This window comes from Harpia harpyja, chromosome 5 (genome assembly GCF_026419915.1).
Source record: "Harpia harpyja isolate bHarHar1 chromosome 5, bHarHar1 primary haplotype, whole genome shotgun sequence".
NCBI classification, from domain to species: Eukaryota; Metazoa; Chordata; class Aves; order Accipitriformes; family Accipitridae; genus Harpia; species Harpia harpyja.
The window spans coordinates 20,440,706-20,464,962 of NC_068944.1; the positions used below are offsets into that span (position 1 = coordinate 20,440,706).

At 38.4% G+C, this 24,257-nt stretch overlaps 1 protein-coding gene across 18 annotated transcripts in view; it reads left to right on the forward strand.

The window, feature by feature from the left end:
* The window catches only part of PPP4R1 (protein phosphatase 4 regulatory subunit 1), an 84,024-nt gene that overhangs the window by 39,348 nt on the left and 20,419 nt on the right, over nucleotides 1–24,257 (forward strand). For all 18 annotated transcript variants that reach the window (XM_052787801.1, XM_052787804.1, XM_052787800.1 and 15 more), the window contains 7 exons: nucleotides 11,604–11,746; nucleotides 13,607–13,753; nucleotides 15,343–15,450; nucleotides 16,187–16,252; nucleotides 19,156–19,314; nucleotides 20,432–20,562; nucleotides 21,994–22,511. In XM_052787801.1, the coding sequence (XP_052643761.1) occupies nucleotides 11,604–11,746; nucleotides 13,607–13,753; nucleotides 15,343–15,450; nucleotides 16,187–16,252; nucleotides 19,156–19,314; nucleotides 20,432–20,562; nucleotides 21,994–22,511 (1,272 nt within the window). The remainder of the gene's footprint in view (nucleotides 1–11,603; nucleotides 11,747–13,606; nucleotides 13,754–15,342; nucleotides 15,451–16,186; nucleotides 16,253–19,155; nucleotides 19,315–20,431; nucleotides 20,563–21,993; nucleotides 22,512–24,257) is intronic.

The window sequence follows — 24,257 nt, forward strand, 5'->3', positions numbered from 1 at the left end:
TTCATTTTGCTAAATCGTACCCCCCAGGATGACTTTTTTCCTTACTATTTTCCTCAACAGAATTAAACCCCATTCAAAATGTAGGATTACCACTTTCTAACAGGACATTTTTGAATAACTTTTATTATGTACTTTGGCTACTCGGCAGATCTGTGTGGTTATTTTAGATATGTAGATAAAGATGACTTTCTTGTTTTGAAAAGAATCTTGCAAAACATCTGTACAAAACTCCCATTAGTTTTGATAGAATTTAAATACTGAAGTTGTTCCCTTGGTCCCTTTTGGGCAACCACTTGCGAAGATAAGAGAGGCAGCAGGAATTGGTAAGCAAGATGCAGATACAAGTAATGAGTAGGAGGGCTCTGTAGATATAGAGGGACTTTTGCTTGTGGATATATTGAGACTACTGGGTGTTTGGAATAAAAGGCAAAAGCAGGAGAATAATGGAAAAGAAATGTGAAAGAAAAGGAGTGCTTAAAAAGCGGTGAGGGATTGGACAAAGGGAAAGATGGTGTGGACAGAGCTGCAACAAAATTCCAGGTTGAAGATGCTCTACAAAGAATTAAGGGCTTGATTTCAACACTGAAGATACAGTTGAAGCACTAAAAGGAAGAAGGAAGGCTTTAGCAGCAAAACACCAGAGAAGAACTGAAGTTCATTCTTTTGTCATCGTAGGAGTGCTATGAAGAGAAACTTGTATTAAATCTTGTATGAGAAGAAAATGTTTCTTCTGTTTAATGTCTATTAGTTTTTCTCCCTTCTTCCAGAATTGAAGAACATAAAGCTTTCCAAGGGTAAAAAGGTATTCTGCTCATTTCTGTTATTCAGTCTTCATTTAAAATGCACATTTTTATTTTTCTGAGGGAATGTCCTTGTTTAGCTGGGAAAAATAGCCTGTTTTAAGCATTACATAATTGTATTGAGTACTTGTCGAAGGATTCTTTAAGAGGAAAAAAAAGTCGCTATTCATTTAAGATTAAATGAGTCTTTAATTGAGAACAGTGGTGTGCTACTGTTTCTACAGTGCTTTCCTAGCAAAGCTCTGCTTCTGAAATCTGTATATACAGTGCTTGTTTGTGTGATGATGTTAACAGTTTTGAGCATCAGAAGCTTTCTGAAGCTTCATTTCAAGTTTGGAAAATAGGACAGATGTGTCCAGGGGAAAATGGCTTTGTGCAGCAACTTTGTAGCCTTAGGGTTTTCATTGGTGATCAACTAAGTGTGTCAAATCGAAGTTTGTTTAGGTGGAAATGTAATGGAAGCCAAGAGTTGAGCTCAAATCAATTTGTTCCCTTTAACAAGGGTGGAGTACATTTTTAGTCAGGGTTGATACTTTCTCAGAGTCAGTAAAAGCAGCATTTCAGGCTTTTCCTGCATTGTAAAAGTTGTCTCAGATCTGCCAAACTAGTAGCGCTGGGTTCTGCAGCTGCCCCACAAACTAAATTTCTGCAAACTTAACTGTGAGTTTTGTGCCTCAAGCAGTTGCAGTATTGGACTTAGCCTGTTTCTGTAAGACAGGTTATTAGAATATCCTTGTGTCTTAAACCATGTGAAAATTCATTAGGGAACTAGATCTGCTTTGTACCTTCTTAATATATGTGCCTGACTTATTCAAACTGCAGCACAGTGGGTTTTGTTCAGGTTTTTTTGGTTTGGTTTTGGTTTTTTTGTTTGGGCAAGGTTGCTATTACTAGTCTCGTTTTTAATTTTTCTCTTGGCTGATGCTTTTTTCCATTTATGATATTTTTTCCAACTTGTTCTGTGAACAAAAAAATTTGGAATAAGAAAACAACATAAAAGTATGTGTGTGTTTTGACTTGCTTGGTTAGAGCCCGATATCTGTATGGTTAGAGCCATCCTGGAGTCAAGCCTTCATGTTTAAATGCATAAATAAGTAAAAATAAAGACAAACTGTTGGGAAGTTGAACTAAGGTATGTACAGGTCTTCTCGTTTCTAATAGGTGATACTCATTAGTCTTATGCCTGTTTTTTAACATTTGGAGGTACTTGTCAAATCAAGTCACAGAAAGTGAGGTACTTTTCTTTTCTTTTTTTTTTTTTTTTTTTGGCAGTAGTTGTTATAATGAGGTTTGAATTGAAGAATGTACCAGGCATACACAATATCCATGCTCTCTGTGCTACTGCTGCTGTTATCCACAATACAGGTACAGCAGTGAACTAGAAATACCAGTGGTCCTAAAGTTGCCTAAGCAGTCCTATGCCCTGTTAATACCTTGCAACTTCAGAAGTCCTGTAGTTAGGCTGATGGTTTTTAGACATGGTCTTTGCTTGAAAAAGAAATGTGTATAGGGTTTTTCTAGGGTTTGTTTTGTTTCAGGTTTTTTGTTTGGGTTTTTTTTGTGTGTGTTTTGTGTTTGGAGTTTTTTTGTTTGTTTTTAGCTTTTTTTTCTTGTTTTTGTTTTGGGGTTTTTTTATAAGTGGGGGCTATAAGACAGCCATTTCTGTGTTTGAGAGCAAGAGAATTTCAAAACAATTATTTTTATTCTTCACGTACTGTGATAACATTTCAAGAAGCTAAACATTATCTCTGTTGTGCTAAGCACTGCATTAATGTGAAATAAAAATTAATCTTTACTAGAAAAAGGTCTGGGTCCAAATATATGATTGTAGGATGGAGGGCACAAAAAAATCACGAGACTATGGTTTGGTATGATTGACACAGTTCTTGTTGTACCAACTGGCTAACCAAGACCTAAAATTTTTGAGGCATCATGGTAAAGGCAAATATCAGCTCTGAAAATATTTTTTAAAAACTGTTGACAAAAAGTTCTCAAAGAAATAGCTTTTGGCGGGACCTCATTTGGACTCCTGGAGTATCATCTTATTAATGTCACTAATTTATGAAAGTTTCTTTGGGGGGAAGAATGGAGTATTGCCTATACCTAAAGAGTGCTAAGTGATGTTTTAACATCTGTCAACAGCCAGTATGCGGGTTGCACGTGGACAGACAACGGGTTGCAGGTGGACAGACAATGGGTTGTAGTGAAATGTGTTTTGTGAAGGAAAGTTCTGACTCTCGTTGTGTAACTGCACATACAAATGATATAAAGTGGGTCTTCTCCTGATGGGGCAGTTTGGACTTTTTCTAATGAATTGGTTCGAGGTTACATGTGGTTTTGCAGCCTTAAGATCAGTAGTATGCACAGAATACCTGTTCCAGTGGAGGAAACCCGTCAGTGGCAGTTGGGCAATAATCTGCTGCCTCTGACCCCCTTACTTGTCAAAGAAACTTTTTCTCCAAGTCTCAGTTATTTGGAAGGTTTATTTTCTTCAGTGTTTGTCTTCATTGCTGTAGTTGGGTGTTACTGCTAAGCCTGTGATTTCTGCTGTGGGGTTTGAGTATTTTTCAGTCCTTCTGAACTCTGGACTTCCCTACTGTCTTTGGTAGTGAGTTTCCTAGAATAGCTACAGATGAGATACCTTGTATTGCTTTGAATCCGCTGTTTAATCACTTTGTAATTTCTCTGTGTCTTTAGGGATATTAGGTATGGCTTCCCATTTAGATGTTTTTATGGTGTCTTTGAACCTACAAAAGCCAAGGAGCAGCTTGGCATAGAAGCCCAGTGCTTGGCAAATGTTAATTTATCCCCCATAAACACTTGTTAGAGATAAAATGCTTATCTTTGTGTTAAAACAGCTGGGCCTTCTTCATTCTTGAATGTCGACTAGCCACAGACTTATGTGAGCTTGAACAAGGGCCTTATGTCTGTCTTTTTTCATTTGAGTAAATCAGTATCATTCGAACTTTGTGGTTTTTTGGTACCAGCTTGTGAATGGCTTATATGATACAAGGCTTCATCATGTTGTGCACAAGTACGATTAACTGGCTTTGAAAGTTAGCCTCAGCCAGAATTATTGCATTATTGGCATTTTGCTCAGTGTGCTTGCAAGGGGACCAGAAGCTTTAAAACTTATTTTCTGAGGGTTCTTTTAGAGGGAGAGTCTATATCTTAATTTCTAAAATATACGTGGTATTTTAGTGTACTATGAAATAGATACATATAGGTATTTTTCTAAAGAAATGATGGGGGAAAAAAGTGACTTCCTGGAGGACTGGTGCTTATTTGCTTGAATGTAACCAACTAGATTTTTTTCTCCTAAATGAAAAGTAGTCTCTTTACTGCATAGAATCAGTTGTTGTTTGTTTGCAGTTTGCAAAACAAACTGATTTTTAAAACAATTATTAGACTAATTGGTTGTTAAGCTTTTGAAGCTGTATAATCAGGCTTAATGTGGATGGCCTCACAACCTTAATTACTTAAGTGTGCTTAACCTATGTTGGTAAGACCATTTCAATTACTGCTGTTGGTATAGTGAAAGATGCCAACAATACCTGTCGAATAGTACATATTACAGCATTTCATTTAACAAAATCTTCATATGTAAGCAATATTAATAGGAATGCTAATATTTGCCTTTCCTAGCTGTCAATAACTCCACCTGTGTCTTTCCCCTCCTCCTGCATCTTCATGTTTCAGGATTTTCCATACCTCTTCTCCTACCTCCTGCTACACTAAGAATTCTTTCCTTTGCTTGATGTGATTCTCTTTTGTCTCTTCATGCATCTGATGGATGACTGATGGTGACTTTACCCTCTCTCATTAGTCTGTATTTTACTCCTTGCTCTGCCAGTCAGTAATGAAATCCATTTCTGGTTAGTAAGAGAAAAGAACCTGACTACTGAAGCAGCATACATCAGACAAATCAGTCTTTCTGATGGACTCCTAAGCTAAAAGGGATGGGCTCTGGTTACAGTGTATTTTCACTTGTCTAGGTTTTCTTTTCTCTTCAAAAAAGGTAGGAAAGTTGGAGGGACAGACAAAACAGGAAATGAGACAAATGGAAAGGGAAAATATGGATTGCACTAGAAGGAAAAAAAGAGGGGAGAGGAAAGTCATATTTGGGAAAGAAGGGGATAGATAAAAATTTGAGTTGATAAACTGTAGGATTTATTTAAAATTTGTCTTTTATCATGCAAATGATGTGCAGTTTGAGAAGAGGCATGTATATAAATCCAGTACTATTGCCATGCTGTTGGCAGATTGGCATCTTCGTATGCTGTGGACCTTATATTCAGGCTGAATACAGAAATAGGGATCTATACAGGGGGAAGGGCATGAAGGTGTTCTCTGTGTGGCTTGTTTCTCTCTAGTATGTATAAATCAGTATTTTTCTTTTGCCTTTCACAAAAAAAAAGAATTTAAAAGAACAAAAGTGTAAATGCAAAGCTATGCACTTACACCTTTACTTCTTACTTACAACCCTTAATAAGAACAAATGTTAATATTCAGATGTACTTAAAACATTCATCGAAATTGTCAGTTAAAGCAGCATGCATTTAACATCACCAGTAGTTGTTCTTCCTATACAGTTTTACAACACAAAAATCTTACAGTCCCTCACAAATGTAGGGAAAATTGACTCCTGCTTGTATTCCAGAATGGTCATTTTGAGATATTGAAAGCTTTGCAGAATTTCTTTTAAGTACTGTACATTGTTGCAGAATAAGCTATTGTGAAATAAATCTAGTTGCGAGCTGGCTTTGGAATAATTAGTTCACTTACAAATAACTGTTCTGGAGCAATTAGTTGGTATTATACTGTGCAGCTCTGCAATAATCCCCTTTTTAATTTCCAGTATACAGCTAACGGTGGTGCTTTTCTTCCTCATAGCTGAAGTGGAATACAGAGTGAACTGAAGCCTCAGCAGGGGTGAAATAAACATTACACGTTTATGTAGGAAAGCTAAGTATATGTGCTAGGAGTAGCTAGATGAGTATGTTGGCACTTTGCTTACATGAGAGATGGTGTCAAATTCTAGGGGAAATTTAAATGTTGTTTTCATGGGTGAGTAAGGAACAGTTAATTACTTCTGTGATTTTGGAGTCAGTTTGGGATGTTGATTTAAATGGTGATTTGTGAAATAGCTAAAACTGAAGGTTGGTGTGTGCAGATCAAAGTCTGCTCAGGTTCTGGAGATGCTGGTTTCATGTGGTCTGGCAATCAAGAGAGGTAGAACTGTGTCATTCTGGCAACTTCTTTCCAACGTTATTTCACAAACAGAAGAAATGGCAGTCTATTTTCACTTTCTTCTGTCATTCTTTTAGTTTTGCTTCATTTCTAAAACTCAATTCAGTATAATTCTGTATCTAGAGAATACCCAAGACCCGATAGAATGAAGAGCTAATGAATGACAAAAACAAGTATGAGTTTGCTTCCGAGATCTAATTTTTTATATTAATATTTCTTTTCAAATTTTTTTGTTTTGACTAGTTGCAGCTTTTTTCTAGTAGCCTTCTACTTGAAGGTACAAGTCTATGCCTTAAGGAGATAGTTTGAAAAGAGCAGCATTTAAAAATGCTTCCTCTGCCAAATGGAAAAATACTGTTCCAAGCAAATATTATGGAGAACCTAATTGTACACAGTGATTTTCCAGAGTGCCTAAAATAGAAACTTTCAGTCTTAATGTGAAGCAAAATTCTCCACCCAGATTTTGTTTATACTGTGTGAAAGCCTGGTCCTGACTGTATTGTACAGTGCAAAAAAATACATGGATGTATTCAGCAGCTGGATGAGCTTATGCTTTAAGAAGCTGCGTGTAATAATTTTAACTGATACTGCCATACTCCGTTCATGGTGGTGATGAGAAAACCATAAATTTGGTTGTAAACAACAGAAAAGTTTAAACTGAAATGGCAGACACTGCCATGTATTGAAGCCTGCTGGAATCTGTATTTGGAGCTGCCACCTGTCTAAGTTAGACAAAGCTGAGGAATGGATGAAGTGAATGAGAAAGTGCTGTGCTGTATCTTTAGTGGAAATTTTTTGCATTGTTGGTTGGGTCTTTAGGAAACAATGCAAAAAAAAGCTCTACTGTAACCCCATCAGACTGCAGGTTTAGGCTCTGTTCAGTACACACTGGAATATATGCTTCAGCATTTGGAAGAATTGAGCTCTTATCTAAATAGGTAAGCTTAAGGTTCAGGTTCTTGCATAGCAGCAGTAATTCCCCAGAATTCCCCAAATGCCTTTTTGATAGTGAATTACCATGTTGCATTTCACAGCCAGTTACATACGCAGTGCTGGTTTGTTTTGAATTGACCTTACTAAGATCACAGAGTCATGTAACTTAAAAGTTAGGGAATGTAAGAACTAAGGTGACTTTACAGTTCTCATTCATTCCTGGGTGTGAATTTTTCAAATCTTCAATTGCATCATCTCATCTGTGTTCCTCACAAAGCCAGAGCTTACTTAGTAGCTCAGGAAGAAGGGGACTCACTTTACGTGTGTGGCCACTCTCTTTAAGTGCTGCATAATAGACAAACCCTGTTCTGAAGAAGAAAGGATCTTGTGGTTTTGGTACTCGCTGGTCTCTTACTGGAGTGTTTCATAAATTTCTTTATGAATTGAGTTTCACAGTAAACCTAGTCAGTTTGGGGAAAGGGAGTGTTGCCATTACTTTACCAGTGGGTGGGCAAACTGTAGAGGTATCGAAGTCAAAACAGTCTGCCCGTTTTGAGTGCCTAACATCCAAAGCTTTATACATAGTTCTTGATATGCTTAATACAGAGCTCTTGTTGGCTTTGATGGCAGTGGTGGTGTTTCTTCAACAGTGAAGACACAGAGTTCAGACTGCAATCTAATGAGTAGTGTGCAATTACTCTGTGAAGAGTCTGGCTTGAGCATTTTGCCCAGCTTCACGATAGGCAAAGGATCAGGTTTCTCAGCATTTTGCTTCTTTCACCCTGTTTTGAAGGTAATTGTCCTGGTTTCAGCTGGGATAGAGTCAGTTTTCTTTCTAGTAGCTGGTATAGTGTTATGTTTTGGGTTCGGTATGAGAAGAATGTTGATAACACACTGATGTTTTCAGTTGTTGCCAAGTAGTGTTTATACTAAGTCAAAGATTTTTCAGCTTCTAGTGCCCAGCCAGCAAGAAGGCTGGAGGGGCACAAGAAGTCAGGAGGGGACACAGCCAGGACAGCTGACCCAGACTGGCCAAAGGGGTATTCCATACCATGTGACATCATGTCCAGTATATAAACTGGGGGGAGTTGGCCTGGGAGGGGATTGCTGCTTGGGAACTAACTGGGCATTGGTCGGTGAGTGGTGAACAATTGCATTGTGCATCACTTGTTTTGTATATTCCAATTATTTTATTATTGTCATTTTATTGTCGTTGTTGTTGTTATTATTATTTTCTTCCTTTCTGTCCTATTAAATTGTTCTTATCTCAACCCACAAATTTTACTTTAATTTTTTTTTTTTCCCCTGATTCTCTTCCCCATCCCACTGGGTGCAGAGGAAGTGCGTGAGCAGCTGCCTGGTACTTAGTTACCGGCTGGGGTTAAACCACGACAGTAGTATCACAGTAAGCCATCCTACTGCCCTCCTTTGCCATTGCTTGCTTCCATCATCTGATAGTTCTGCTACTTGAGGGAAGTGTGTGATTGCACAGGCAAACCAATCTAAGTGCCAGTTCTTGCTGTTTAATCATGCTGCTGTGGTGGGGCAAAAGCTGCGTCAGCCATATCAGTTCTTTGATATGGCTTGTTGTCTGGCTGCACAAACAGTTGCATTGGCATAATGGAAGCCGCAAGTTTTGGGTTTGGGAGGGTGGGAACTGCCCGAAGAAAATTCAGAAACAACTTAAGAAGCACTGCTGCCAAACATGCAGCCTCAGCCAAATTTATCTTCCTCACTCTCCCTGCCCTCTGCCTTGCTCTGTCCCATCTGCCCTACCCCCCACCCCAAGTCATCTACCTGTTGCAAGAAATGAGACAGGAGTCCTGAGAAGTAAGAATGAGATCCTAGTGATAAGTGTTGTGACATAAGCCTCTTGTACCCTTAGATCATGTCCTGGGCATGTCTTGAAATAGCAGCCTTATGGGAGAGGTGGGAGTGAGTCCCTCCAGCTCTGGCACTGGGCCATGGTTCCAGTTTCTTGTCCAGCAAGTTCCAGTTTCCCTTCCCTTTAGTTGCCAGTCTTATCTCCTTGTCACTCACCTGTCAGCCCTCTGTCCCTCCTTGCCCAGCCGATGGTTCCTTGTTCTGCTCTGTTTCCCATCTGCAGCCTTTTGAAAAGAGTTGCTCTTGGGAGAGGGGCTGTGTACAGTCTGCAGTGATGATGGCTTTCTCCATCTTAAAACGTACTCAGCAAGGAAGGACTCTTCAATCTGTAGTTGCTGTGCTCTGTCGGCTGCTGGGCAGGTGGAAATAGAGGGTGTTTTCAAGGCCTCTTAGCTCAACCACCTTTGGGCAGGTTTTCGCACAGGTGGAAAAAATGTTTTGAGATATAAAAGGACTCCTTTCTCTGGCACATTTCAAACCTCTCTTCCAGAAGTGAAGAAGCTAGGCCTTGTCAGTTAAGAGGACCAGAATTCAATGTTGGAAGAAAACAAATAGGTTTGCCAACTTTAGTCTTGAAAACACCTGATCTACTTTGGTTGAATTTTTTTGGTTTTTTGTTTTTCCTGAGAAAACCTCATCCTAATGAAGAATTGCAGCTTATCCTATCTCATGTTCTAAGGACTGCTTTGGCAAATTTTTATAAGGAAGCAAAAGATGAGTTAATATGATAGGAAGTACGAGGCAACTTTAATAGTAGGAGGTGCTGCAAGCTCCCAATAGAAAGTTAGATTGAAATTAGAAACTTAGACTGAGGATTGTAACTTTTTATTCTCTGGCTACGTTTTTTTAGAAAAATTGCAAGAAATAGTATTTCCTTCCTCTGCATTAATAAGGTATGTAGAATTTAGTTTTCAGAATTAATGATCTCATTAACTATTACATTTGTCCTATTTACAGGTGCTTATTCTGGTCAACTGTCATGTTCAGTGCTACAAACATAGTGTTCACCAAACTAGAATTTAGCCTTTTGTTATCTGTTCATTTTCGTTAATTCGAGTCTGTTAAAACTTGCACATAGTTTGAGTAGTTTTCTTCAGGATTGCACTTTTTCAATACAAACTTCAGGATGTGTCTGTTGCTTATGGAGTTCAACCAGCGCATGTTTCAGAACATCTGAAGTTTAAATAAAAAGGCTTTTGTCCTGTGTGTTCCTGTTAATGTTTTGGGAAGAGAAGCAGAGCAGATTGGAAGACTTTTTTTCTTTATTGTCATGAACAGCAAACCTATTCAGTATTGATTTATCTGGGATTTCATTTTGCATTTTGAAACTTTGTCAGCAATTCATAAGCTTTACAGAGGATTTTGGTATGTTTTTCTGTAGGAAAAGTAATTTAAGTCTATAGTCAAAGAAATGGAGCCCATAGGCATTTGATTACTTTGTGCCCTATGATCTCTCCTGTTCTCATTGTCCTCAGTGAAGAAAAGACGGCCCAGAGCATGGTACTTGCTCTATCTTTGTTTTGGTTTATTCAGGCCTAAGTTATCGCTTGGAACCAGTGTTCAAGAAAGCCAAGTGCTCCATGCATTGGTCATGTAAAATACAAATGCAAGTTACATGCTTCTATTTAACAAAAGGTTGTGTTTTTAATGTATCATGTTAATTCCAAGTATTCCAGGGAAGGTGGTTCTGGTCATACCATTAAGTTTTACCTGAACCAATTCATAGGTAAAAATTTAGTAAGGCATGCATATCCTGTGAACAGTATACATCCTATTACTTAAAACATTATAAATCAAATACTGTAACTTGAGAGTAATTGATGAGTTTTCGTTACATGTTTTTATAGGTAATCAGTTCTCTAATGGTAACCACAGATGGCAGCAAATTATGAAAGGATAGAAATACTTAGTTCTGAAATTATGGGGGTTTTTTTCTGTGGACAAGTGGACTATCAGGCATGTGATAATGACCTACTTCTTAAATTGAAGCTGTTTTTCTAGTAGTTGGAACTTAATCCATGCTTGTATTTCTTCTCTTGCTTTTCCTCTCATCCCTCAAATAGATATGCATGTTCTGCAGGGATTACGATTCATTAAAGCAGTGCACCGTTCCTGAATTTAAAAAATGAATGGAGTATTTTTTAAATAGTCACCAACTTTGATGAAAAACATGCCCGAAAGGTTTAACAGAAGCAACTGGAAAGATGCAGGACCTTTTCCATCTGATGAAAATATCAGTAGTCTTAAAAAGCAAAGCGTGAAGAAGAGCATCTGTGGCTGTGGCTGATTCTCGTGCTGGGTGGGATCTTTACCGCATGAGAAGCTGTAGCCAGGAGTCCCCCTCAGTTTGTTTCTTCTCATAGTGGTATCAATTTTGGGTTGACTTTCAGTTTAGCAGTTTTCTTTGAAGTAGGTGATGCTTGTAGGGAGTTCAGACAGGTTCTGATACTCATAATATTTGGTGGCTTGCTCTCTTATACCTCTTTCTGGTTTTTTTTACTGAGAATGTGGGACCCATCTTTTTAGTAGTTTAGCAGTACAGAGTGTAGTTGTACCTTGTTTTGTAAAAAGATGATGGTGCTTGTCAAAATGAAACCTGACATAAACTTGCTGACATGAACACTTGAGAACATACTTTGTATGTACAGGACTGTAAAAAGCTTATTCTGGCAGTATCTGGCAGTATGCTTGTAAACACTTATTGTGTCTTTTTTGGTTTTATTTTGACCCTGACAGAGCCAACAGTGCGGGCAGAACTGATGGAACAGGTGCCTCATATTGCTATGTTCTGTCAAGAAAACAGACCTTCAATCCCATATGCTTTTTCCAAATACTTACTGCCTATTGTGGTACGATACCTCGCAGACCAGAATAACCAGGTAAGTGTCTTTTACAAATAGTTTATGTAGCAGGGACCCATCTGGAGATGTGAGCCGAGTAACAACCGGACACCGATACGGTTAAAGTTGTTCTCCCTTTATTGCCCAAATAGCGTGCTTATATACCTTGTCAAGCTAAACATCAGCTGTCCATGCGCCAAAAGCTAAAATATAATTGGTTATACTATCTCTGTCCATGCGCATAAACATAGGACACAATTGGTTATACTAACTCTGTACACGCGCCTAAACATAGGACACAATTGGTTATACTAACTAAAACATGCGAAACTTGTCTCAGCCTAATTGGTTAAGATAAACTGCCGAATTGAGGTTCTTCGTGCCAAGTTCCCTTTATCTTGGAATGTGCACCTGTGTTCTTCTAATTGGCATCTTTCTTTTTTTTGTTGTCTTGTTTATTCTGTTCAAGGCCTTCTAAAGGCGTCTGGAATACTTTTGCGACCGTTAGCTAAATACGTGTCCGCAACAAGTTTATTAGCTAGTTGAATATACCTGGTGTGATGTTAAATTTAAATAATTTAGCATCATACAAGTGTGTAGTATTTCAGGGTAAAAAGATTTTGAATAGACATGAAATGCATGGCACTTTGAATTTTAATTAAAGAAAATTTCCAACATTTTTTCATCTAATGTGATCTGTTCTGATTTGGGGCCCTTTATCTGGTATTGTATTCTTATGGACAAAATCAAACAGTCATTTTGATAAGATTACATAATTTAAATTCTGGCAAAAAGGAACAGTAGTCACGAAGAACTGACTCCCTGGTATAATTCAATTTTTTAACACCTTTATGTACCTTCATGACCAGTTATTTGTGTATCAATCCAGTAAAGCTTTTGGATTGAACTTGTGTGGTTTATTTCTCTGCGTGTATGAGTTAGCTTGCCTAAAGCTTTCTTTAGGCTTCTCCACATCATTTCAGACTAGTCTAATCCTAGGTGATGGATTATTTTAAGTATTTTAGGCCTCTGAGTTTGTCACTTTTTTCCTTGCCCTTTCCAGATTTTCCATTATTAAAAATAGGTACCCTAACCTATTTTTCTTAGTAGTTATTTTGCTAATTCATGTATAATACAACAACCATACTTCTGCTTGATATTCTCTTGGTAGCAGATTCAGCGATTCTTTTCATCATCTTAACCTCTATTGATACTCTGTAGTTAATTTGGCTGGTTTGCTCCGAAACAAAGATCTCAAAGGTGTTTTCAAAATTGCTGCATTGCAGTGTATAGTCTTTTGCTGCATGTGTTTTCTGGTGAAATTACTTTTTTTAAGAGACAGGGGTTAGCCATGTATGAAGTCAATTGTTAATGGTTATCTTATACAGTCTCTTTTTTTTTTTTTTTTTTTTTTTGATGGGACTAAGCAAAATTGTGTCTCAGAATTTATAATACATTCAAAATAAATGCAGTTATTCATTGTGAGCCAAAGTTGTTCATCTCAGAAAAAGATTTGTTTAATAAAATTCACATTCCTTAGAACTTTGTTACTCCCAATTAGTTGTGCTGCTTTCCTTTATGTATTGCATGAGCTTTGCTATGACTACTTTTTTTGATATTGCTATCCTGTGTTTTGGGAAGTGTGTAGGTGGACACTTTTATAATAGCATTGCCTTAGTTTACAGTATGCAGGTGTTCTTGAGTTCAGACATAGTTTGTTTCAAATGTGAAGTGTTTGCAAAAGTGCTTTTGGAGCACTTGTCCACTTGCTGAGTGCAATTAGTATAGGTGTGTGGCAGGATGTAGGTACAGCTTCCAAAATACAGGACATACATTTAAATGAAAAACCGAAAAACTCTCTTCGAATTCCTTTGTTCAATATTTGTCTTTTTATGATAGGTAAGAAAAACAAGTCAGGCAGCATTGTTAGTTCTGTTGGAGCAAGAACTCATAGAGAGATACGATGTGGAGACCAAAGTATGCCCTGTTCTGATAGATCTGACAGCTCCAGACAGCAATGATGATGTGAAGACAGAAGCCGTGGCTGTAAGTAACAGCAATACCAAACCACGTAGTATAAAGTTTGCTTGAATGCTTGGTATTACAGTGATGGTAGTGTGTTTCCAAGTTGCAGATCCATGTGGTAATAAAAAGAAAAAATTATATTGCTATCCATAATTAATCTGTAACTTTTTCCATGCTGTGTTACGTTCAAGTCAAGGTTAGATTTAAATTCAATAGCTTATATATGCTGTAAAGAAAAACCCAGCTGGACAAGACAGCGCAGGGGATTCATTTTATTGACTCCTAAGGTATCTGCTATTGTTGACTTTTTAGTTTTTTCAAGTTTGTTTGCTTTATGGAAGTTTAAATTGCATATGTAGAAAATTTCCATCAGTGAAAAATCTTTAATGCTTGAATTCTGTTGGATTTTGCTGTATGTCTATTCTCTTTATTGATTTTGTTTTGTTTCATTAGACAAAATAATAAGCATCTGAGTTGATTAACTCATGGTTCGTTGGTGGTTTTCTTTTTTGCATTACATACAACCTTAATTATTAAAAATTATTATGTATTGAATTAAAATAGTAAGCAAAGTAATAAGTTAATTTACAAAGGAGAATGGCAGAAGATTTATGCCCTTATGTTACCCTTGAATTTTTGCAATTTATGTTGATGCTTTTTGCTGGGTGATTTTTATTTTTTTTTTTAATTTTTCTTTTTGCTTGAGAGAGACCTCATTTAATATTTTACTTTCATAATGTAGCTGGACTTGTAAACAATAAGCAGGCTGGGCGCTATTGCAAGAAAGTACTAGAAATTTGGTGCGAAATGAAGAAGCTTACAGATACATAAGGGAATAAAATTTAAAGCAGAACTGTTATACCCATCTTCATTGTTTTGAAGATACTGAAACTTCACAAAGGTTTCTGTAGCTCACCGACCCCCTAGAGGTTAGAAAAATAATAATTTGTTGTTACAGGAAAATAAATTTAAATAGCTCTACTAATGTGATTAGGAAAGTTAAACATAAAACTCTTTTAGATTACCTTCTTTTGAAAGTCTTAGTAAAAATCAGAATGAAAGAGCAGTTAGAGGGAAAAGCTGTCACTTTCTTTGGTATGATATGCTTTTTCACTAATTTTATGTTAGGGAGTTGCATACACGGAATACGGAGTGTTGTAATTTTTAAATCATACAGAAGTTGTAGAAGTCACTTAAGCATATTGTCAATAATTTTCTGTTATTTGTAAATATATATTTATTCATTAAGTATTGGAATAGTGAAAAAAATCTTGTACTTGTTTGTGGTTTTTTTTTATTTTTGTCAGCCTGTTTGGTAAGATATGAGAGTAATTTCTGAGAGTTCGGTTATCTCCATTAGTTAGGAATTTGATTTAGTTTGGTGAAAGACCAATGTCTTCTACAGCTGTGTTACATCATGACAGGGGGAGGGTAAAAAGAAAAAAAAAAAAAAAAAAAAAAAGCTTTTTGCAGAAGCAGCCAAACCGTTTCAATTCAAAATATGGGGTTTTTTCCAACATTTTCCACAATTTTCAATAAAGCCTCTGCTTAACTGACACAGAATTGTGTGTTGTGCAAGCATCCCTAATTAGTGTCTGTCTTGGCATTAGATAATGTGCAAAATGGCCTCCATGGTGGGAAAGGACATCACGGAAAGACTTGTTCTTCCTAGGTTTTGCGAGATGTGCTGTGACTGCAGAATGTTTCATGTTCGTAAGGTATGAATTATCAGCATCTGGTCTGGATTATCTGTAAAAGGAGTGTCATGAACTTGGAACTTGCAGTTGACTAAATGAGTTTTTTCTGCTAGATGTCATTTGTGACACGTATAAGTGAAAGCTATGGGGTTTCTTTGTAGCTCGCATTTCCACAGGTTTTGTATTTGACCCTGAGTTTTTTTTCCAGAGTCCCTGCCTTTATTATCAGAAACAAAGAAGGAATCTGCTTGTCCTTATGATTGTGTAGGTAGCCATGAAAATGTGAACCAACTGTAACTGATACAGCATCAGCCACCTCAGCTCATATCTCTCTGTGTAGATGGAATAAAAGATGCTCATTAAGATGAAATAAACCAGTACTCCATCATGGTGTTTAGGTGCTGAGGCTTTGTTTTGGTTTCACCCTGCCATTGCGTAGGTTATTTTCCTTGACAACTGCTTGTATTCTTTAATTTGACAGCACTTTGAATGTGTTTTATCCTTCTTTCCTTTCACTTAAGTTCTGGGATGGTTCTTTTGTGATTAAAAAAGGCTGATGAAGCTTGAAATGGAGAAAAAAATTTAAAAATTTTTTTTTAAACCATGGGAACTGTTGGAATGGGGAAGTAGGTGGTATTGAGTCTGCACCAAAACCTGTTTTTGTGGTTTTAAAAGCTGTTTATTTTTTTTCTTTGATTTCATTAGCTGCATTAAAACTAGGGTCTTAGTGGTTATTTCTTGCATTTTTGTCTGCAAGGTATGTGCAGCCAATTTTGGAGATATCTGCAGTGTGGTTGGGCAGCAAGCTACTGAAGAAATGCTGGTAAGCCATTTCTTAAAGGATTTTTCTTTTTAATACAAGTCAGTAGTGGAGCTGGACAAGGTACAGAGAAGGGCAGCTAAAATTATTAGAAATTAAAATTACTACATTCCCTTAGTAAGGAGAGACTAAAAAAAGCTGTGACACTGCAGTTTTGCTGACGTGAGATTATGATTGATGTTTACAAAATGTTGAAGACCATTACTATGAATACAGAACTCTTACTTGCCAGGTCACACAGTCTAGAGCTAAGGGGTTGTAGTGGTTTAACCCCAGCCAGCAACTAAGCACCACGCAGCCATTCACTCGCTCCCCCCTCCCCCAACCTGTGGGATGGGGGAGAAAATCGGGAAAAGTAGTAAAACTCGTGGGTTGAGATAAGAATGGTTTAATAGAACAGAAAAGAAGAAACTAATAATGATAATGATAACACTAATAAAATGACAACAGTAATAGTAAAAGGATTGGAATGTACAAATGATGCACAGGGCAATTGCTCACCACCCACTGATTGACACCCAGTTAGTCCCCGAGCGATGATCCACCTGCCCCCGCTCCCCCCAGTTTATACACTAGATGTGACATCACATGGTATGGAATACCTCGTTGGCCATGTTGGGTCAGCTGCCCTGACTGTGTCCTGTGCCAACTTCTTGTGCCCCTCCAGCTTTCTCGCTGGCTGGGCATGAGAAGCTGAAAAATCCTCGACTTTAGACTAAACATTATGTAGCAACAACTGAAAACATCAGTGTTATCAACATTCTTCTCATACTGAACCCAAAACATAGCACTGTACCAGCTACTAGGAAGACAATTAACTCTATCCCAGCTGAAACCAGGACAGGGGTACTCAACTGTAGAGCTGGGAGAGGGGTTTAAACCAGACTGAAGAAAATACCTGGGCTGTGGAGGCAGAGAGTATTTGCAAGTTCAAAAATACATTAGGCAAGAAGTAGGCAGGAATATGTCTTCTAATGTCCATAAATGCAACGAGAGATTGCAGATAAAAGAGGAGTGTGGTGGGAATAGGCCACTAGAAGTGGCAAGGTTTATGTGGTTTCTTTAAGCGGCATCACTTAATGCTGCTGTTCATTGGTTTAATCTTTTAAAGTCAGTTTTCCTGACTCTAACAAAACCTCACAGCCCTCCTGAGAAGGAGGGAAAGAGGAAGAAAGGCAGAGAAAATAAATGGGCAATAACAAATTTAGTAAAGGGAAGAGATACAAATTCAAAATGGAGAAGCAGGGAACTGGATGCAGCAGTGAGCAGAGGATCCATAACAGTGCCCCCCATTCACCTGGCCTGTCCAGGGAGCTGGTGGATGTTGCTAGGCTTGGAGACATGACAGGGCTAGGAAGCAGAAACCAGCCTGACAGTTGCTGGGGTCTTTCGTCAAGCTTTCTCCTCTTGGGGATATGGACAGTAAGCTTGTTGAGGGCCAGAAGAGGTTGATGAATCAGTGCCAGAAATTAACAAGGGGCTTATATGGAGAGAGTGTAAATGCATGGCTTCAACAAGAGGCTCTGCAGCCTTTTGCAGATGTGGTGTTGGGACAGGTAGGCCTAGTGTGACCCTCAGGGCATTTCTTACATTCTTACAGCATTTGCTGCATTTTTCCCTAGGTACTGTGTGATTCAAGCCATTTGATAGTGAAGTATCATTGCACAGACTTGCATCCCATGTTTCTCGATTGGGGATGTAAATTGATTTCTTCACACAAATGCACTTTTACTGATACATGTCATGAATTTGGATTAAAACTTTGTAGAGGGTGCAGTTAGACTATGAAATAAAAAAGGGGTTGTTATTTTATGTGAAAGCAATAACATGTGGCTGGACGGTTGGGCATCTCTTTCCATAACAGAAAATGTCATTTTTTGCTCTTTGGATTATTAAAAAAAGAAAAAAAGGCGGGGGGGGGGGGGGGCGGGGAGGGAGGCAAAAAGCTGAATGGCTTTAGATAAAACTTCATTTTGTAACATAAATGCTTTTTTTAATCAGAAGCAAAGTCCAGAAAACTTTGCTGCAGAAAGTAGAAACAGCTGAACATCAATAATTGAGAACAGAGCTGTAGCAACAGTCATTGTATTATTTGCATCTGCCTGTTGCAAGCAAAGGCAGCTATGTGATGATGTGCATGTCTTTGACTGCCTCACCTGCACTCTGTCCACTGTTTCATCCTTACCATTACTGTTTCAAAGAAACCTGAGCACCTAAGCAACTTCAAAATGCTTCAGTTTCATTAGTAAAGCCACTGCTTTGTTCAAACCTGTTTTCTCTTGCACCAAATGCAATGTTTCTCTCATTCCCTTATTCCTCTATGCAGTTGAAGTTCTGCTTTGTAGGGTAGGCGGTGACAGACATTGGTAAATATAACAATGAGAAGTTTAGGTGGAAAAGAAAGCTTTTCTTTCTTTCCGAAGATGCTCTTCCTTTGCATTTCAGTGAGAATCTTACAAAAATCTGAAGTGGTCTCTGATAGGTAAAATGTTAATGCACTAGTATTCTTTGGTTTTGCTCCTTTCAATGTTACCTGCTTTAAAAGAATGGTATAGAGATGAGGTTTTGTCTTATGATAGATTTTCTGGGCTTGGGGATATTTTTGGACTTGGGTTTGGGCGGGTGGGGGGGGGGTTGAATATAAATCAGGTTAGAAAGTTAGTACTTTCTTGCTGTTCTTCAGACAGGTGAATTTTCCTTATCGGTATTCATAAGTAACATGAGAGCAACTGATTAGAAGGGTGGTGCTACTGAATGTGTGTTCTTTGTCTTGCAAAAGTTCAACTAATGCATCTGAATATGAGATCAGAGAACCAGGTGAAGGAAATGAATGTGAAAAAAGAACTTGCTTTGAAACAAGTACTGCCTGTTAAGACTTGCAAACTTACTCACTATGTTCCTAACAGCTGCCGAGGTTTTTCCAGCTCTGCTCTGATAATGTGTGGGGAGTTAGGAAAGCCTGTGCTGAATGCTTCATGGCAGTTTCTTGTGCAACGTCACAGGAAGTCCGGAGGACAAAATTGTCAACCCTTTTTATTAATTTGATTAGTGATCCTTCACGATGGGTAAGAATTGCTTTTTATTTCTTGAATAGCTGTCATATTTAAAGGATTTTACTGCGATATTCCATATAGAACTTCTCCCCATAGGTATGGACAACATAACTTGTTTCATGCACCTCAAGCAAAATTCTTCTTAGACTGCTTAGTTTGTCAGTGGGTGTAGAGAGTCCCTTGCACTTTCACTGCAGCATGTAAGAAAAACTGTCAATAGGATAGCTTTTCTTAGCTACAGAACTGCCTGTGACTTAACATTGCTGAAAATCATTAACAAAACTGGAAAATTAGATGTGATTTGTTTGTATTTCTTCAGGTTCCCTACCACCACCTCCTTTTTTGGGGGGAGGGAGTGGGATACTCAAGTGGCGTGGAGGTGTTTGCTGTTGGTTTTGAGTTTGGTTGGTTTGGTTTGGGTGGTTTTTTGTGGGGGTGTTTTTGTTTGGTTGGTTTTTTTGTTTTGTCTTGAAGATCTACTCTAAACCTTGTTAAGTTTGTTATTGAGCAGACTACTTCCAAGAGCCAAAAGTAGATATTTTGGACGGGAGCATTAGCTCTTGGATCCTGGAAAGTCATGCAAGTTGTTGCCCAGCCAAATTAATCAAATAATAAAAATGGAGGTAGATAGGATAATTGTTGAGAAGGGGAGAATAAATAATAGGAGAAAGGAGGAGCAAATGAACAACATAGCCAAATAGGAAAGGGAAAGAAATGCAGAGCTTATAATCAGTCAAACTTACAGTAGTGTCGTGGTAGTGAAATATCTGTTCACTGCACGTAATTTTTTTCTTTCAAGTTGTTAAAATTCTCAACTGAGCTTTCAAACTTACCTGCTTCTACTATCTAAATAATTGTGATTTCTTTGGTTGTGGGGAATAGGCCTGTCAACTTAGTTACTCATGATTTAACTGTTTTTACTCTGCTTTTTCTTAATTTTTTTTTTTTTACTTAGCACTTTATGTATGCAGCTGGCTGTCTCTTTCCAGACAAGAGCCTCTGCTGTTGCTTTCCTCAGTAGGCTTATAATCCTTCCAATTCCTAGTAGCAGGAGTTTATGTTTTATAGAACAGCAAAATTTATATATATATAAATAAAAATTTTTTTCACCTTGGACCCTTTCCACTAGGTCCGCCAAGCTGCTTTTCAGTCTCTGGGGCCTTTCATATCGACTTTTGCTAATCCATCCAGCAGTGGCCAGTACTTTAAAGAAGAAGATGGTAAAAACCCAGAAGGTTGTGGTTCTGCACAGGAAAACAGGTAAAAAATTTGCTAAGTCTACAAATTATTTTTTCATCCTTGTTTTTCTTCTGTATGAACTGCAAGTTAAGAAAATTAACTTTCCTGTATAAATTGAGTATTTATCTTGGTAAATGGAAAGATCTGGAGCTTCTCGTCTTACTTAGTAGACTATGAGAATTTTCAGTTATTTACTAAAAATACATGACTATTCAGTAACTTAGGATACCTTAGGATACACCTTCTGTGATGAAATGACTGACTTGATAGACAAGGGAGAGCAGTGGATATAGTCTACCTAGATTTCAGTAAGGCTTTTCACATGTTCTCCCATAAGATTCTCATAGAGAAGCTGATGGAGTATGGGCTGAACGAGCAGACAGTGAGGTGGGTGGCTTGACAGCTGGCTGAATGGCCAGGCCCAGAAGGCACTGATCAGCAATGCATAGTTGGAGGCCAGTAACGGGTTGTGTACCTCAGGGGTCCATACTGGGTCCAGTCCTGTTTAACATCTTCATTAATGATCTGGATGGTGGAGCAGGGTGTACCCTCAGCAAGTTTGCTAATGACACAAAACTGGGAGGAGTGGCTGATGCACCAGCGGGTCATGCTGCCATCCAGAGGGGCCTTAATAGGCTGGAGAAAGGGGCTGGCAGGAACCTCTTGAAGTTCAACAAGAAGTGCAAAGTCCTGCACCTGGGGAGGAACAACCCCAGGCACCAGTACATGCTGAGGTCTGTCCGGATGGAGAGTGGCTTTGCAGACAAGGCGCTGGAGGTCCCGGTGAACACCAGGTTGACCATGAGGTAGCAATGTGCCCTTGCAGCAAAGAAGGCCAATGGTATCCTGGGCTGTATTAGGAGGAGTGTTGCCAGCAGGTCAAGGGAGGTGATCCTTTCCCTCTGCTCAGCCCTTGTGAGGCCACAGCTGAGTGCTAGGTCCAGGTCTGGGCTCCCCACTATGAGAGGCATGGACATACTGGAGAGAATCCAGTGAAGGGCTACAAAGATGATGAAGACACTGGAGCATCTCTCCTGTGAGGAAAATCTGGGAGAGCTGGGACTGCTCAGCCTGGAGAAGAGAAGGCTTAGGGGGATCTTATCAATATGTACACTTTTTTTTTTTTTTTTTAACTATGAGGGTGACCGAGCACTGGCACAGGTTGCCTGGGGAGGGTGTGGAGTGTCCATCCTCCAAAATATTCAAAAGCCATATGGAGATAGTCCTGGGCAACTGGCTTTGAGTGTCCCTGCTTGAACAGGGGAGTTGGCCCAGATGACCTCCAGAGGTCCCTTCCAACCTCAAACATTCTGTGATTTATTTTGCTATGCTGTAAGTAAATCTAGTCTGATAGATAGCAAGCTGATAGCACGTGTGTGAGTTTTCAGGAGCATCTGTTTGCAACAAGTATATCTTGGTTTTTAAATGTTCATTTGATTTGGTACTCAACAGTGAACAAGTCAGGACTACAGAAGATGTCACAAGAGAGGATGAGCTCAACAGGACAGAGGATTTGTCTTCACGTGTCGATAATGACCATTTTGCAACAAAACTTGAAAATGCCTTGGAAGATCAAAATACAGTGTCAAATAACTCCCAGAGGGAAAGTGATTTCCAGACTGAGTCATCCTTCCATTGCACTTTGTCTTCAGAATCTTGTGGGAAAATGGCTGACGACAACAAGCGAAGTTCTCATTGCTATACAGCAGGTCTGCGGGAGGCTGGGCTGAATTCACAGGAAACCTCTCTTTCAGAGCAGGAATTGTACAACTCTTTCCATTTCTGGAGGACTCCACTTCCTGAAATAGATATTGACTTCGAGCTTCAGCAGACTTCTGAGATAATACTCGACAGAGAATTTCAGGAACTCACTATGCCAGTGTCTCCAAGCATTCCTATGGCAACAAGGAAAGAATTGGAAGAAATGATAGAAAATTTGGAACCTCATATAGACGATCCAGATGTTAAAGGTATAGTAAAGATACTGAAACATTTTTAGTGTTTGGATTTATGCATATGTTGCTTTAGCAGTTTGGGCTTTAACCTTTCAGTTGTTTTAGAAGTCAGAAGTACTACTTTCTCCTGGTCCTCAAAGAGGTTGTATCTATTTTGATTTAATTGTGAAAATTGATGATGAACTAAAAGGGAACTTGCATTTGTGTAAAGATGTTTAAATGTGGTATGATTCCTTCCATAAATTGAACACCCATACAGTTAGCAGTATAAACTTCTGCCTGTTTTGACAGTATAGTCAAATAGGTGGTTCAGTGGCATAAGCTGTTGATTAGGAAATAAATTTGTAATTGGCATACATGCAAAAAAAGAAGGCAGATTAAGATTTATTTTTTTAATATCGAAGTGTGATAAATGGTTTTCATTTTATGCATTATCCATTTTATTTTTAATGAATTAGCCTTCTCCATTTTTCTCCAAGGTGTTTATTATTGTAGTCTCATGTTGTTGACTTAAGTGTGCCAAGTTTGTCGGGTCAAACTGAGAACTGATCCAAACTGAATTCTTGAAATGAATGCACATCCTTCATTTTAAAAGCTCTTGAAGGGTGGAGAAGAGTTTCATAAGTACGGCCACCTGGTGGAGCAGCACCTCAGAGATACCTCCTGGGCTAAAATGACTTGTCTATTTCACACATACCTACTGGAGATATATTTCTCTTGTTGTTCATATGCTGAATAAATTCTAAGGCACATCAAGCTTGAGCATTAGTCAGAAAGTCCAGAGGTACTACTAAGGAAGAAGCTATGTTATACTGGAGCTGAAGAATCCCTATGGGAAAGCATGCGGCTATACTAGAAAAAGTAGGAAGGAAAAAGAAGAGCAACTGGGAGTGGGAAAAACACTTTAAAATAAACTGATACTGCTTTCAACTTCTTTTTGTTGTTAGTAGGTTGATATGCTAATAACTTTTCTTATATCCATTTTGGGCTGCTTCTATTTAATCTATTGTGAAGTCAGCAGATGAAATTTTGTTGCTTTAAGAGTGTTTTGGGTACTCTCTCTCTAAGGAAAGAGATAGGAAAAAAGTTTCAGTCTTCACATAACCCATCTCTGAAGCTCACTGTTAAAACTTGCACTGCTGTTTAGTTTTTTTTTTTTTTATAAAACCTTGTTCTGTCCAGTTACAGAACATCTTAAACACTTTTAATGAAGATTTATGTAGGCATGTATTTGTACATCCAGAATTGTTCTGTTACAGGGTTGTTTCTGTCACGTGTGTGTTCATGTCTTGTTTCAGAGTAGGTTGCAGATTTTTTTGCAGCTCCCTTGACTGGGTGTCGAGGTTTTCTGTGCAGTTGTTGACCAGCACTTATGCATTTCAGCAGAAGAAAACTGTTACTAGGTTGTCAACACCGTGGGTTCCCAGTGCCCACAAGTTAGGAAGGATTTGAATTAGGGTTATCTGTGCTATTTATTCTAATTTGGGTTGGGTGGTCTTAATTACTCAGTTGCCTTTGTATTCCATTCAGTACCTCTGACTTGGTCAAGGCTGTGTAGTGAAGCCCCATGAAACACGCCTTCTAAACCTTGTACTCTTTTTTTCCTCTTGCCTGTACTCTCATTATTCAGTCTTAATACTTCAGAAACTGGAATTTAACAACATACCTGTTTTGATTTGGTAATGTTGCTATTTTAATTTTACACGAAGTGCATTGAGGCATAAGGAAATTGAGACCAATACTGATAGACTAGTATTCCTT